Below are 16,065 nucleotides of genomic sequence, written 5' to 3' on the forward strand. Positions count from 1 at the left end.
GCATGCATTTATGGCGAATCTCTGGTCCAGCACAAAGCCCCAAGTGACCGGAGAAGTGCAGGTGACTCCTGTACATAAGGAGGAGGGAAAGAACGGACCAGCAAAATTACAGACCAATACCCCTAACATCGTTTTGCTGCAGAATCCTGAACATTTTCTTAGTTTGAATATAAACCACTTTCGTGAGCCTGAGAATCTTGTGTCTAACAATCCGCACAGTTTTAGAAAGCATCACTTGTGTGAAACTCAGGTCGCATTTTTCTCTCACAATATACTGTGAACTATGGATGAAAGGCAACAGGCAGATTCCATACCGCTAGATTTCCAGAAAGCATTTGACACAGTGCCCCACTGCAGGCTGTTAACAAAGGTACGAGCATCTACATCTAGCTTCTATACTCCACAAGCCACCTGATGGTGTGTGGCAGAGGGTACCTTGAGTACCTCTTATCGGTTCTCCCTTTTATTCCAGCCTCGTATTGTTCGTAGAAAGAAAGATTGTCGGTATGCTTCTTTGTGGGCTCTAATCTTTCTGATTTTACCCTTATCCTTATGGCCTCTACACAAGATATACGTAGGAGGGAGCAATATACTGCCTGATTCCTCGGTGAAGGTATGTTCTCGAAACTTCAAAAAAATATGTAATAAGTTCACAAATATGCGAGTGGCTCAAAGACTTCTTAGGGAATACAATGCTGTATGTTGTTCCCAAAGCCAAGTATTCATCAGAGGCAAGGGTACCATCAGGAGTGTCCCAGAGAAGTGTGATAGGACTGCTGCTGTTCTCTATATACATAAATTATTTGGCACATGGGGTGAACACACACACATATCCACCCGCACATACACAGACACAAGCAGACATTTCGTGTCTGCTTGTGTCTGTGTATGTGCGGATGGATATGTGTGTGTGTGCGCGCGCGCGCGAGTGTATACCTGTCCTTTTTTCCCCCTAAGGTAAGTCTTTCCGCTCCCGGGATTGGAATGACTCCTTACCCTCTCCCTTAAAACCCACATCCTTTCGTCTTTCCCTCTCCTTCCCTCTTTCCTGATGAAGCAACCGTTGGTTGCGAAAGCTTGAATTTTGTGTGTATGTTTGTGTTTGTTTGTGTATCTATCAATCTGCCAGCGCTTTCGTTTGGTAAGTCACATCATCTTTGTTTTTAAATACATAGTGTAATGTTTACATGAGATTTATTATTATGATGAATGGAGTATAGTCCCAATGTTTGTTGTGTATTGGAGTACAATGAACAATGTTAGAAGCAACTTCATCAAGCATTATCGAGTGGAAATATTAGATGCTGCTATCCTTGCTAGGGGACTGCCGTAAAAAATCTGTCAAAAGAAACAGTTTGCACATTTCATTCTACACCATCAACAATTGTTCTGTTAATGCCCCCAACCATTCCAATGTTGAGAAGGTGCCTACCACAACACAGTATGAGGAGGAAGTGGTTGTCTTCAATGTAAAAACATCAAAGTAAGTGATAAATATAAAAAGGTGGCACTTGCAGATCTATTATCTCTTCATTAACCACAGTTCCCCATGTTGTTGTTGTGGTCTTCAGTCCTGAGACTGGTTTGATGCAGCTCTCCATGCTACTCTATCCCGCGCAAGCTTCTTCATCTCCCAGTACCTACTGCAACCTACATCCTTCTGAATCTGCTTAGTGTATTGATCTCTTGGTCTCCCTCTACGATTTTTACCCTCCACGCTGCCCTCCAATGCTAAATTTGTGATCCCTTGATGCCTCAAAACATGTCCTACCAACCAATCCCTTCTTCTAGTCAAGTTGTGCCACAAACTTCTCTTCTCCCCAATCCTATTCAATACCTCCTCATTAGTTACGTGATCTACCCACCTTATCTTCAGCATTCTTCTGTAGCACCACATTTCAAAAGCTTCTATTCTCTTCTTGTCCAAACTGGTTATCGTCCATGTTTCACTTCCATACATGGCTACACTCCATACAAATACTTTCAGAAACGACTTCCTGACACTTAAATCTATACTCGATGTTAACAAATTTCCCTTCTTCAGAAACGATTTCCTTGCCATTACCAGTCTACATTTTATATCCTCTCTACTTCAACCATCATCAGTTATTTTACTCCCTAAATAGCAAAACTCCTTTACTACTTTAAGTGTCTCATTTCCTAATCTAATTCCCTCAGCATCACCCGATTTAATTTGACTACATTCCATTATCCTCGTTTTGCTTTTGTTGATGTTCATCTTATATCCTCCTTTCAAGACACTGTCCATTCCGTTCAACTGCTCTTCCAAGTCATTTGCTGTCTCTGACAGAATTACGATGTCATCGGCGAACCTCAAAGTTTTTACTTCTTCTCCATGAATTTTAATACCTACTCCGAATTTTTCTTTTGTTTCCTTTACTGCTTGCTCAATATACAGATTGAATAACATCGGGGAGAGGCTACAACCCTGTCTCACTCCTTTCCCAACCACTGCTTCCCTTTCATGGCCCTCGACTCTTATAACTGCCATCTGGTTTCTGTACAAATTGTAAATAGCCTTTCGCTCCTTGTATTTTACCCCCGCCACCTTCAGAATTTGAAAGAGAGTATTCCAGTTAACGTTGTCAAAAGCTTTCTCTAAGTCCACAAATGCTAGAAACGTAGGTTTGCCTTTTCTTAACCTTTTTTCTAAGATAAGTCGTAAGGTTAGTATTGCCTCACGTGTTCCAACATTTCTACGGAATCCAAACTGATCTTCCCCGAGGTCCGCTTCTACCAGTTTTTCCATTCGTCTGTAAAGAATTCGCGTTAGTATTTTGCAGCTGTGACTTATTAAACTGATGGTTCGGTAATTTTCACATCTGTCAACACCTGCTTTCTTTGGGATTGGAATTATTATATTCTTCTTGAAGTATGTGGGTATTTCGCCTGTCTCATACATCTTGCTCACCAGATGGTAGAGTTTTGTCATGACTGGCTCTCCCAAGGCCATCAGTAGTTCTAATGGAATGTTGTCTACTCCCGGGGCCTTGTTTCGACTCAGGTCTTTCAGTGCTCTGTCAAACTCTTCACGCAGTATCTTATCTCCCATTTCATCTTCATCTACATCCTCTTCCATTTCCATAATATTGTCCTCAAGTACATCGCCCTTGTATAAACCCTCTATATACTCCTTCCACCTTTCTGCCTTCCCTTCTTTGCTTAGAACTGGGTTGCCATCTGAGCTCTTGATATTCATACAAGTGGTTCTCTTCTCTCCAAAGGTCTCTTTAATTTTCCTGTAGGCAGTATCTATCTTACCCCTAGTGAGACAAGCCTCTACATCTTTACATTTGTCCTCTAGCCATCCCTGCTTAGCCATTTTGCACTTCCTGTCAATCTCATTTTTGAGACGTTTGTATTCCTTTTTGCCTGCTTCATTTACTGCATTTTTATATTTTCTCCTTTCATCAATTAAATTCAATATTTCTTCTGTTACCCAAGGGTTTCTATTAGCCCTCGTCTTTTTACCTACTTGATCCTCTGCTGCCTTCACTACTTCATCCCTCAGAGCTACCCATTCTTCTTCTACTGTATTTCTTTCCCCCATTCCTGTCAATTGTTCCCTTATGCTCTCCCTCAAACTCTCTACAACCTCTGGTTCTTTCAGTTTATCCAGGTCCCATCTCCTTAAATTCCCACCTTTTTGCAGTTTCTTCAGTTTCAATCTGCAGCTCATAACCAATAGATTGTGGTCAGAATCCACATCTGCCCCAGGAAATGTCTTACAACTTAAAACCTGGTTCCTAAATCTCTGTCTTACCATTATATAATCTATCTGATACCTTTTAGTATCTCCATATACGGAATAAATGAGTTGGCAAAAACATAAGAGCATACAATCATTAGACTGCCATCTTGTCACTGGCATTTCAACCCAATAAAATTGTCATGGAGTCACAACAAAGGTTAGTGTGGAAAAATATAATAATATTAATAGTAATAATAAAATAATAATTTACGTCATCTGCATTCGACACAATCAGCTATGAAGCTGTCAGTCACCACGAAAACTGGAAGAAGCTGCCAATCATACACAACTCAGCATGGAAAATGTGTGGCAGAATTATGCTGTTTTATACACATATGCTATAGAAAACGTAATTAAATAACAGCATTGCAATGTCACTTGTAGCATCTGTGTTAGTGACAAGAACAATACAAATACAGTTTTTCCATTGTTATGACAAAAAAGATGCTCAGGCAGATTCAGCTGAATATATGGAGTGTTGAGTTTGAGTATCTGCATAGCAAAATAATGTTTTTGTAACTTTTAATGTCAATAACATGGCTGACGTCATGAACTGAGCCAGAATGAAGTTAATCTCACAAACTCAATCTTAATTGCACAAAGAAAAACTCTCTCACTGTTTACAATATAAATGTTGCAATAGAGATACCATATTTTGTATTGCTATTCTTCTTTTTTCCAAACTGATAAGTTTTCTCATTTCAATTAACAGGCGCAATTCTTTTTGTTATGTTACCAATAAGCAGAAAGTTTGCTTAGAAAATGTACTGATGTGTTAATTGTAAATCTAGCACAGCATCCTTCCCAATGAAATTGAAATCTTGACTGCAAAGGTTTTGACATGCAAGCATAGTGTTGTGTACAACATTTAACTCAAATTATATCATCTTACAGATCTCTACAAGAGCTCCATTTTTCAGCAAATGGAAATACGATGTATTCTTAAGATTTTGTTCACATAAAGTGTTCACTTTAATTCAATTACAAAAATGTTTGGTGCACATCAAAACTTTGTAACTTAGCCACGAAATAGACTTTTGTAAACATTTCATATATTTTTTTTAAAAACTTTGTTACTGCAGATGCAACTAAAATGAAAATACGGTGCAGCCCTTCCAGAAGACACCGATGGCAGTTCCATCTTTGACATTTAATAGTAAATAAGTTTGAGAGAGTTGGACAAAATTTAAGGTTATGCATGTGTTCCATGCAGTATATAACAACTCTGCTACCCGTCTCCACATGTTACTGCCGAAATGTCAATTCTAAACTAATTCTGAACAGAGTATAGTATCAAAGTATGGTGTCCATACATTAGCACTGAGTTACTGCATTGTTCACCGGGGCAATAAATATTCCAGTGCCCAACATGTGTGCCAAGACTGTAGTCAAATCTGGCAAAAGCATCGTCACATCTACACCTACATCTACATCCACATCCATATTCCGCAAGCCACCTGACGGTGTGTGGCGGAGGGTACCTTGAGTACCTCTATCGGTTCTCCCTTCTATTCCAGTCTCGTATTTTTCGTGGAAAGAAGGATTGTCGATATGCTTCTGTGTGGGCTCTAATCTCTCTGATTTTATCCTCATGGTCTCTTCGCGAGATATACGTAGGAGGGAGCAATATACTGCTTCACTCTTCGGTGAAGGTATGTTCCCGAAACTTCAACAAAAGCCCGTACCGAGCTACTGAGCGTCTCTCCTGCAGAGTCTTCCGCTGGAGTTTATCTATCATCTCCATAACGCTTTCGCGATTACTAAATGATCCTGTAACGAAGCGCACTGCTCTCCGTTGGATCTTCTCTATCTCTTCTATCAACCCTATCTGGTACGGATCCCACACTGCTAAGCCGTATTCAAGCAGTCAGCGAACAAGCGCACTGTAACCTACTTCCTTTGTTTTCGGATTGCATTTCCTTAGGATTCTTCCACTGAATCTCAGTCTGGCATCTGCTTTACCAACGATCAACTTTATATGATCATTCCATTTTAAATCACTCCTAATGCGTACTCCCAGATAATTTATGGAATTAATTGCTTCCAGTTGCTGACCTGCTATTTTGTAGCTAAATGATAAGGGATCTATCTTTCTATGTATTCGCAGCACATTACACTTGTCTACATTGAGATTCAATTGCCATTCCCTGCACCATGCGTCAATTCGCTGCAGATCCTCCTGCATTTCAGTACAATTTTCCACTGTTACAACCTCTCGATATACCACAGCATCATCCGCAAAAAGCCTCAGTGAACTTCCGATGCCATCCACAAGGTCATTTATGTATATTGTGAATAGCAACAGTCCTACGACACTCCCCTGCGGCACACCTGAAATCACTCTTACATTTGTCTCCACTTGAGACTTTCCTTGTATCAACAATGACAGGCCACACAGTGGTGAGAGACCATGGGTGCACATTAGAGGGAATATTCTATGTTTTCTGGAATGAAGCCAGTTGCTGTTTGCTACAGCACACGATATCTGATCGATGTACCTGCCCGACATCTCAGGAGGGTCACAAAAGATTAAGACCGGCAACGAAAGGTGCACAGCTCACTAGTGCACTGTACGAGTTTCACACGTGCATCATTACTGTAATTTCAAGGCCAACCACCTAGCCAACAGGCAGCATATAAATGTGAAACACAGCTGTCCAGTGGGTTTACTGTGGTCCTTGGCATACTCTTGCCATCTTTGCTGTGAGCAAATGATGCAAGTAAAATTGTTCCTTGAGTGGCCCAACTGATATCCGTTGTCCAGGTACATAAGGTTCACCACCATGCATATCTCCACAGACTCTTTAATAACAGGATCCCAACATGAATTAAATGTAGTCAAAGTTTTGTTTTATCATATACCACTCTAAGCTCAGTGGATAATTTTCTGGTGTCAGGAATGGCAGACTGTGTTCCTACCAATGATGCGAGGAACAATTTTGATCTAAATGACACCTGATGACACTCTTAAAGTGTATGTATTTCAATATTTGTCAGATCAAAGAAAGAAATATCTAAAACACTAAAAATAGAGAGGAATATACAGTATCTTATAGAAGGTTTGTATAATTTATCCAAATGACATAAATATAGTTACAATAATATAACAGTAAAACAGGAATAGAAGACACACTAACTCTGTCAACACACTCCTTCCAGCAGAAAATTAATGGACAACACACACATATATTCAAAAAGAATTATCGTAACATACGTGTAGTACTTGTATCTCACGCTTGTCTCCTCTTGCCAGAAGTGATGCAGCTTCCTTAACTGCAGGTGAGATCGCCAGAAAGATGCAAAGTGTAATCAGATCAGCCACCGAGACAAACATCCGCTCCTGAAACATAAAAATATATATGACTTACCAAACGGGAAAGCGCTGGTACATAGGCACAATAAAAAAACACACAAACACACACACAAAATTTCGAGCTTTCGCAACCCACAGTTGCTTCGTCAGGAAAAATGGAAGGAGAGGGAAAGATGAAAGGATGTGGGTTTTAAAGGGTAAGGAGTCATTCCAATCCCGGGAGCGGAAAGACTTACCTTAGGAGGAAAAAAGGACAGGTATACACTCGCACACACACATATCCATCCACACATATACAGACACAAGCAGACATATTTAAAGGCAAAGAGTTTGGGCAGAGATGTCAGTCGAGGCGGAAGTGAAGAGGCAAAGATGTTGTTGAATGGCAGGTGAGGTATGAGTGGCGGCAACTTGAAATTAGCGGAGATTGAGGCCTGGTGGATAACGGGAAGAGAGGATATATTGAAGGGCAAGTTCCCCTCTCCGGAGTTCGGATAGGTTGGTGTTAGTGGGAAGTATCCAGATAACCCGGACGGTGTAACACTGTGCCAAGATGTGCTGGCCGTGCACCAAGGCATGTTTAGCCACAGGGTGATCCTCATTACCAACAAACACTGTCTGCCTGTGTCCATTCATGCGAATGGACAGTTTGTTGCTGGTCATTCCCACATAGAAAGCGTCAACAGTGTAGGCAGGTCAGTTGGTAAATCATTAGGTGCTTTCACACGTGGCTCTGCCTTTGATCGTGTACACCTTCTGGGTTACAGGAATGGAGTAGGTGGTGGTGGGAGGGTGCATGGGACAGGTTTTACACCGGGGGCAGTTACAAGGGTAGGAGCCAGAGGGTAGGGAAGGTGGTTTGGGGATTTCATAGGGATGAACCAAGAGGTTAGAAAGGTTAGGTGGACGGCGGAAAGACACTCTTGGTGGAGTGGGGAGGATTTCATGAAGGATGGATTTCATTTCGGGGCAGGATTTGAGGAAGTCGTATCCCTGCTGGAGAGTCACATTCAGAGTCTGATCCAGTCCCGGGAAGTATCCTGTCACAAGTGGGGCACTTTTGGGGTTCTTCTGTGATAGGTTCTGGGTTTGAGGGGATGAGGAAATGGCTCTGGTTATTTGCTTCCGTACCAGGTCGGGAGGGTAGTTGCGGGATGCGAAAGCTGTTTTCAGGTTGTTGGTGTAATGGTTCAGGGATTCAGGACTGGAGCAGATTCGTTTGCCACGAAGGCCTAGGCTGTAGGGAAGGGACCGTTTGATATGGAATGGGTGGCAGCTGTCATAATGGAGGTACTGTTGCTTGTTGGTGGGTTTGATGTGGACGGATGTGTGAAGCTGGCCACTGGACAGATGGAGGTCAATGTCAAGGAAAGTGGCATGGGATTTGGAGTAGGACCAGGTGAATCTGATGGAACCAAAGGAGTTGAGGTTGGAGAGGAAATTCTGGAGTTCTTCTTCACTGTGAGTCCAGATCATGAAGATGTCATCAATAAATCTGTACCAAACTTTGGGTTGGCAGGCTTGGGTAACCAAGAAGGCTTCCTCTAAGCGACCCATAAATAGGTTGGCATACGAGGGGGCCATCCTGGTACCCATGGCTGTTCCCTTTAATTGTTGGTATGTCTGGCCTTCAAAAGTGAAGAAGTTGTGAGTCAGGATGAAGCTGGCTAAGGTGATGAGGAAAGAGGTTTTAGGTAGGGTGGTAGGTGATCGGCGTGAAAGGAAGTGCTCCATTGCAGCGAGGCCCTGGACGTGCAGGATATTTGTGTATAGCGAAGTGGCATCAACGGTTACAAGGATGGTTTCCGGGGGTAACAGACTGGGTAAGGATTCCAGGCGTTCGAGAAAGTGGTTGGTGTCTTTGATGAAGGATGGGAGACTGCACGCAATGGGTTGAAGGTGTTGATCTACGTAGGCAGAGATACGTTCTGTGGGGGCTTGGTAACCAGTTACAATGGAGCGGCCGGGATGTAATAAGAACTATAAGATAACTTAATGGCACTGTGATAGTCATTGTTGCTATCTATCACAACCACAAAGAGATCAACTTATACCTCTAGTTAACCAAGTGAGTTTGTTCTTCAATAATGAACTATGCAAAATAAAACTAGACACTTCTTATTAATGAAAATATACATTAAAACAGAGAATTAAGAACCTGTTTTACACAGAACTAAAAAATAATCGAGTACAAAAATTAATATATGAAGCTGACAAGCAGCAATGGAAGCTAGGCATGAGGTAGGGTACATGTGTCAGGAAGACTGGATTGATGGGTCAGGGGCAACAAAATATTTAATTTTGATGGTAATGTCTACAATGCGAACTGAACTTTCAATAACTGAAGTTGTATGAGGTTTGTAAGTGCACATTATTAGCTGATTAACAAAACAGTTAATAAATCAAAACTGCTTTCAACCGTACAGTAAGAATTGTACATCCACTACATTTTCGTTACCTGAAATAATATCAAAGGTTTTGCCAAAAGTCGAGCACTGAATAGTTAAAGGCTGGCTTAAACTTTGTTGTGCCTTTTTAGGCATACTTCTATTTGGAACTGAACACTTTTGGTTTACTATTACAGCTGCAACATCTAGAAGATTCAGTTGTGTGCAAGCCCACAACAGGATTTGGCTAAGACTTTGCCAGAAATGGAAGTTACATTATGTGCAGTGGAGGGGTGAGACACATATCAAATTGTGAGATTGACATATATATGGAAGGAAAAATTTTCAGGTATGACACCAAATGCAAGTGTCAAACTTGCAAAATATTTTGACATCTATAATCATTATTTGATCTGGTGTAATAAGTTCAGGGTTGCCACTAGTTTCCCCAAGTGAAATTCCCTGTTTTACAGACAAGTTTTTGCATTTTTCCCTGACAAATTTTGGAAGCTCAAGAGTGAGTTAAGACATAAGTTGACAAAAAAATGTAAGAACTTCTGTATTTCTATATGTGTGAGCAAAAATCTTAAGTACTAACATCAACATATTTTTGTAATGAACTCTACTTAGGTGAAGAAAGCAAGCCAAATGGTATGTGTGTTTCATTAAGACCACTGATGTTACTTTATTAAAATAAAATGAAACACAATTGGTGACAACAATACGGATTTCCTTGACGTCACAAGACAGTTTTAAAATACCTTCATAGGTTTCAGAATCAACCTCAGAGAAAAGTAGGCCTCTTGATAGAAGTGTATCAGGAGAGGACGAGTTGTGTAAACCAACACTATAGGTGACCACCAGTAAAATGTTGGTTCTACTATGTTCGTTATTGTCAGTTATTACCCTCTGTGTTTATACCTATTATTTTAGTAGTATTGTCTCTCCCCCTGCTTAGTGGAGTGCTAACGTGTTTGCCTACCATGCAGCAGGTCCGGGTTCAATTCCTGTCTGGGTTGCAGATTTTCTCAGCTCGTGGACTGGGTGTTGGTCTGACCTCATCACTATTTCATGAGTACCGACACGCAAGTCAGCCAATGTGGCATCACCTAAACGAAGACTTGCAACTTGGCGGCCGAACTTCCCTGTATGGGGCTTTCCGGCCATCAATGCCACATGATCATTTCATTTTAGACGTATTAAGTGATTTTTCTTTCAAGAAATATATGAGTACACAGTGTACAAACTGCTAGCAACTGCCAAAATTTTCTTCTTCTTATCGTCCATACTTTCTAATACAAGGACTACTTCCAAAGTGCCAAAATGTACTAGAATAAATAAAATGTCTATAAAACGTCGCACTGTACTAAGTGCTTGCAATGAGACAGTCGCAATTCCTGAAATCCGTCATCTGTGGTCTCCGGCCTGCCGAGGAGCAGTGAAGTCCTGGGTCCACAAGGAAAATCCACCACATTATGCCACACACAAACAGACCCGACCTGTGGGCAGATCAGTTAGACTAGATCCAATGGGCAGCTCCTGCACATCAGTGGGAGACGGTGGGCTTCAGATTGGCAGGCCCGATCCGTTAGAGATACCTGCACAACTGGCCTGCAGTTTTGGTACGTCGTGGAAGTCCATGCATGTGGCCAGCTGTTCATGTGTCACAGACACCATGTTGATGAAATGAGACCAAGGTGATCAATCCAAGTAACAGGTAACTTGCATGAATACTCTCAGAATCAATAATAATGAGGACAGGAAGCAACTCAACATGAAGATGATCACTGAGCCACAGATAGGCACACAGAAAAGACAATCACACTCACACAACTAAATTTTTGGCCATAGCCTTTGTCAGAAAATAAGAGCACATACACTTTCACATAATCACTCAGACACAACTCATGAACACATGACCGCTGGCTCTGGATGCTGCGTCTACAGTCTGCGAGAGTCAGATCCAAATAAACCACTCCTCACTCCTTCCTGCCTTTTGTTGGCAGCTGCTAAGCTAGTGGCAAGAAATAGTGGCAGCACTGACTGCAAGCTGAGGGGAGTGGTAGGAAGGGGGGAGGAGCAGTAAGAATGAGTGAGTCGGGAAGCAGTGCACGTACTCAGCTGCGCCCAGCCAGCAATGATGCATAACGTCTCGGTAAACAAACCATTTCATCTGTTCAGACAAAAACGAGATTTTTTCAGCGTTTCTTTCCTCCCCTCCAAATTTGCCCGATACATTTGAAATCCCCCGATTTCCAGAATGTATGGTCATCCTGAAATTACAAATGTAATGTCCACTCTATACATACCAGCACCTTTCAGCCATGGTTTACGACAGAAAAACAAAATACGAAGTATTATATATAAAAACAAAGATGAGGTGACTTACCGAACGAAAGCGCTGGCAGGTCGATAGACACACAAACACAAACATACACACAAAATTCAAGCTTTCGCAACAAACTGTTGCCTCATCAGGAAAGAGGGAAGGAGAGGGGAAGACAAAAGGAAGTGGGTTTTAAGGGAGAGGGTAAGGAGTCATTCCAATCCCGGGAGCGGAAAGACTTACCTCAGGGGGAAAAAAGGACAGGTACACACTCGCACACACGCACATATCCATCCACACATACAGACACAAGCAGACATATTTAAAGTGTATGTGCTCTTATTTTCTGATATATTTGGTCTTTAAATATGTCTGCTTGTGTCTGTATGTGTGGATGGATATGTGCGTGTGTGCGAGTGTATACCTGTCCTTTTTTCCCCCTAAGGTAAGTCTTTCCGCTCCCGGGATTGGAATGACTCCTTACCCTCTCCCTTAAAACCCACTTCCTTTCGTCTTCCCCTCTCCTTCCCTCTTTCCTGATGAGGCAACAGTTTGTTGCGAAAGCTTGAATTTTGTGTGTATGTTTGTGTTTGTTTGTGTGTCTATCGACCTGCCAGCGCTTTCGTTCGGTAAGTCACCTCATCTTTGTTTTTATATATAATTTTTCCCACGTGGAATGTTTCCTTCTATTATATAAAATACGAAGTATGTTTTACATGGAGGCCTCCTCCTTCCCTAACAGGAAGACCTCCACTAAGAATCACAAAATCTAAAACTCCTCAAGGATAATGGGTACAGAAATCACCATGTGAAACATACTTTCCTACAAACAAATGAGTCACCACAGAAAGAACCGTGTGCCATGGCCCTCTGTCCATACATTAGTCCTACATGCAGAAGAACTTAAATAATTTCAGAGAATTAGCAGAGCAAGTATATTACATTAGAATAATTAGTTTAAGATTAGAATAATTACTGCATGCATAGAGACATTGAAACAATCATTCTTACTGCACTCCATACATGAGTGAAACAAGAAGAAACTTCAATAACAGGTACAATGGAACATACCCTCTGCCGTGTACCTCACGGTGGTTTACACAGTATAGATGTAGATGCAAACAATGGAAAGTCCAGAGTGGAATATCGCTAATACTATGAAAATGATAGACTGCTACTCACTTTTCATTATGCCTGTCTGCAATTCAACAAGTCATCCTTACAGTGAGCAGCAATCTATCCTTTTCAATATTGATAATATGAAGTATGTCTTCCAACTCGCCATCAAAACATGAATGCTCCTTGTCACAGTTAAAGAGGACACAAAAATTCAAAAACCAATAGTACATAGCACCCAGTGCAACTGTGGGAAGAAATATATTCAACAGACACTTACACAGAATGCACAATATCAAGCTCTCCAACTCAACAAATCACCCACTGCTGAATACATAGATGCATGTAAATATACTATGCATTACACCAAAATAAAAATCGTTATGCAGACCTCTTCCTATTGAAGTCATCACGGATAATTTGCACCACAGCATTTCCAAACACCAGCAGCCACTGAACATGAAGACTGACTAATGCATCTGCAGAAACATGGGAGGGTGGTGGGGATGTTTATGTACACAGATAGGGCAACACCTCAGTATGTAGATCACATGATGATTAGTCTTAGTTTTCAGAGCCACTTTGACAATCACGTCTGATATGATACCCAAAAACATCCAACATATTCAAATGATTTCCCAAGTAACACAAGAGCTTTCACTTTGCAACACAACTCAAAGCAATTTTTTTTTTTTTTTTAATGACACAAATTCAAATCTAGTTTTGGAAAGGGAGATATGAACTGCACCCTTAATATTAAATTCTGAATTATACGAATAGACATCTACGCCAGTGGTTCCTAACCTTTCCAAGACCTTCGCTCCCACCAGAACATCAGCACTTAACTACACTTAAGAATCAAAAAGAATTTCCTTTGAGCAGTTATTTTTAAAATGACTGAAGATAAATGATATTTAACTTTTTTGGTGTTTTATTAAACCATGAATTAATGAATCTCAGTGATACAATTGGTACTGTTTATTTCCGACAACTTTTTTTAATTTTTTTTTTAATTTTATTATTTTTATATAGCATGATAAAGAAACGTATTGCACTGCAAATGCTATTTACAATTCCTTCTCAAAAAAGAAAGCTAATTATCCACAATGACAGTAGACACTTTTCACAAAACATGCTTCTCCAAACCACTCCTCTCCCTTAAGGCGTTTGTTTAACCCACACCCTGCATTCCCATTTAAATTCAACAAAATTAAAATGTGTGCACTATACTTGTTTTATATGTCACTTGATTGCTGGACTCCTTACTTCTGAAATGGCAGAAATTGGAAGACTTCAGTCTAAAAACACTTTGTACAAGACCGCTGCGACTGATAATGATAATGATAATAATAATAATAATAATAATAATAATAATAGTAATAATAATAACCAGACCAGACATAACGTGTGAGAAAAGAAAGAAATAATAATAATAACAACAATAATAAACTAAGTGAAAGTATGGAAAATGGAATAAGATCACAAAACTTTTGGAGGCCAATCAAACTACAAAGAGGTCAAGGAAAACTGAACATTCCATATTTAGTATTTGCAGATGATTTGGTGATTCTAACCAACAGTGAAGGAACATCAGTAAAACATATTGAGACCCTCAAAGAATGTGCAGATAAGGTTGGCCTGCAAGTCTCCTTTGAGAAAACTTAATTCATGTATTCTGAGTCAGATATTCCGAAACAACAGAATCAAACACAACAGAGCGCACAAATCAAGAAAGCATCTGGATTTGTTTCAAATTTCTATAACAAAAAATGCCTCTCAAAAGACACTAAAATCAGTCACTACCACACAGTAATCAAGCCAACAGTCACATACGCAAGTACAACATTCTCACTCAATTGAAAATGAGATTTACAAAAAATTAAGCAAGTAGAGAGAAAGATTACCAGAAAAATTCTGGGACCACAATACACAAGATGGATACAGACTGCAAACCATTGGAGACATTAGAAAAAGTATCAAACATAAAAACTGACATCAAAAAGAGATGAATGATGTCTTATGGACATCTAGACAGATTATCTGGAAACATACTAACTAAACATCTATTGGACTATGTGACATCACTTAAAGCATCAATACCCTGGGTAACTGAAGTTAAGAAGGATTTGACAAAAGTTGAAACTGACATAACAAATACGTCAGACAGGGTTGCACTCAGAAGCAAAATTGATAAGTGGAAGTTTACTCCAGAGACAGAACCAAAACCATACAAACCGAAGTGGACCGAAGAAAGAAAGAAGGCATTCAGAGAGAAAATATGTTGGGAAAATAAGAAGAATCCTATGAAAGATTGAAAACCACCTGCTTATGGTTCTCCAATGGGGACATTCGATATTATTATTATTATTATTATTAGACCAACAACTGAATTTTCCATCAGTGCTTGGCAGAACACTACAATAGTATTAAAAGGATAACACTTGTTAATGTTCTGCAAAGTTATATTCATATGGTCATGAACCAGCCCTGAAGATGGTCTGAAAAACCAAAAGCCGATTCGTGACCAAATAAGTATAATTTCTCATAACATTAGGAAGTGTTATTCTTTTAATAGAAACATAAATATCAATATTAATATTAATAATAATAATAATAATAATAAACCCCGTGGAGGCCCGGGAAAAGAATAGGCCTCCGGTATGTTCTGCCAGTCGTAAAAGGCGACGAAAAGAACAATCCACTAATAGGGCTAACCCCCCTTTTAGTGTGATTACTTGGTTCAGGACAGAACTAAAGAAGCCTCGGACAAGCGCCGTCATGGTCGGGGACGACGCTTAAACCCTATGCCCGCCCACAATGGTAACAACACTGCTAGCCAACTGGAAAATGATTTAAATCCAAATAGAGGTGTTTTGCAGGATATGCTTCCTGCAACCACCCTAGAAGGAAAACAAAGACAGAGGATGAGATGGTCAGATGAAGTTAATCGACACCTCATGTTCTGTTATTACCAAGCAACAAACCTACGAACCAACACAACTGGATACAGATCACAAGTATACACAACATTTATTACCAGATACCCGGAATTAAAATTTTTAACAGAACAACAACTAGCTGATCAGATCCGTGTAATAATAAAAAATAACAGGATACCCCAGTCAGAATTAGAAAACATCAAACAACAAGT

General features: G+C 40.3%; 1 protein-coding gene across 4 annotated transcripts in view; it reads right to left on the bottom strand.

Annotated features, from left to right (window-relative positions):
- LOC126419147 (integrator complex subunit 1) overlaps nt 1-16,065 on the bottom strand; it is a 288,378-nt gene that overhangs the window by 181,590 nt on the left and 90,723 nt on the right. For 3 of the 4 annotated variants that reach the window (XM_050086260.1, XM_050086280.1, XM_050086269.1), the window contains exon 10: nt 6,987-7,112. In XM_050086260.1, the coding sequence (XP_049942217.1) occupies nt 6,987-7,112 (126 nt within the window). The remainder of the gene's footprint in view (nt 1-6,986; nt 7,113-16,065) is intronic. The other variant, XM_050086288.1, reaches the window with a different exon arrangement.

This window comes from Schistocerca serialis, chromosome 1 (assembly GCF_023864345.2).
Source record: "Schistocerca serialis cubense isolate TAMUIC-IGC-003099 chromosome 1, iqSchSeri2.2, whole genome shotgun sequence".
Classification (NCBI taxonomy): Eukaryota; Metazoa; Arthropoda; class Insecta; order Orthoptera; family Acrididae; genus Schistocerca; species Schistocerca serialis.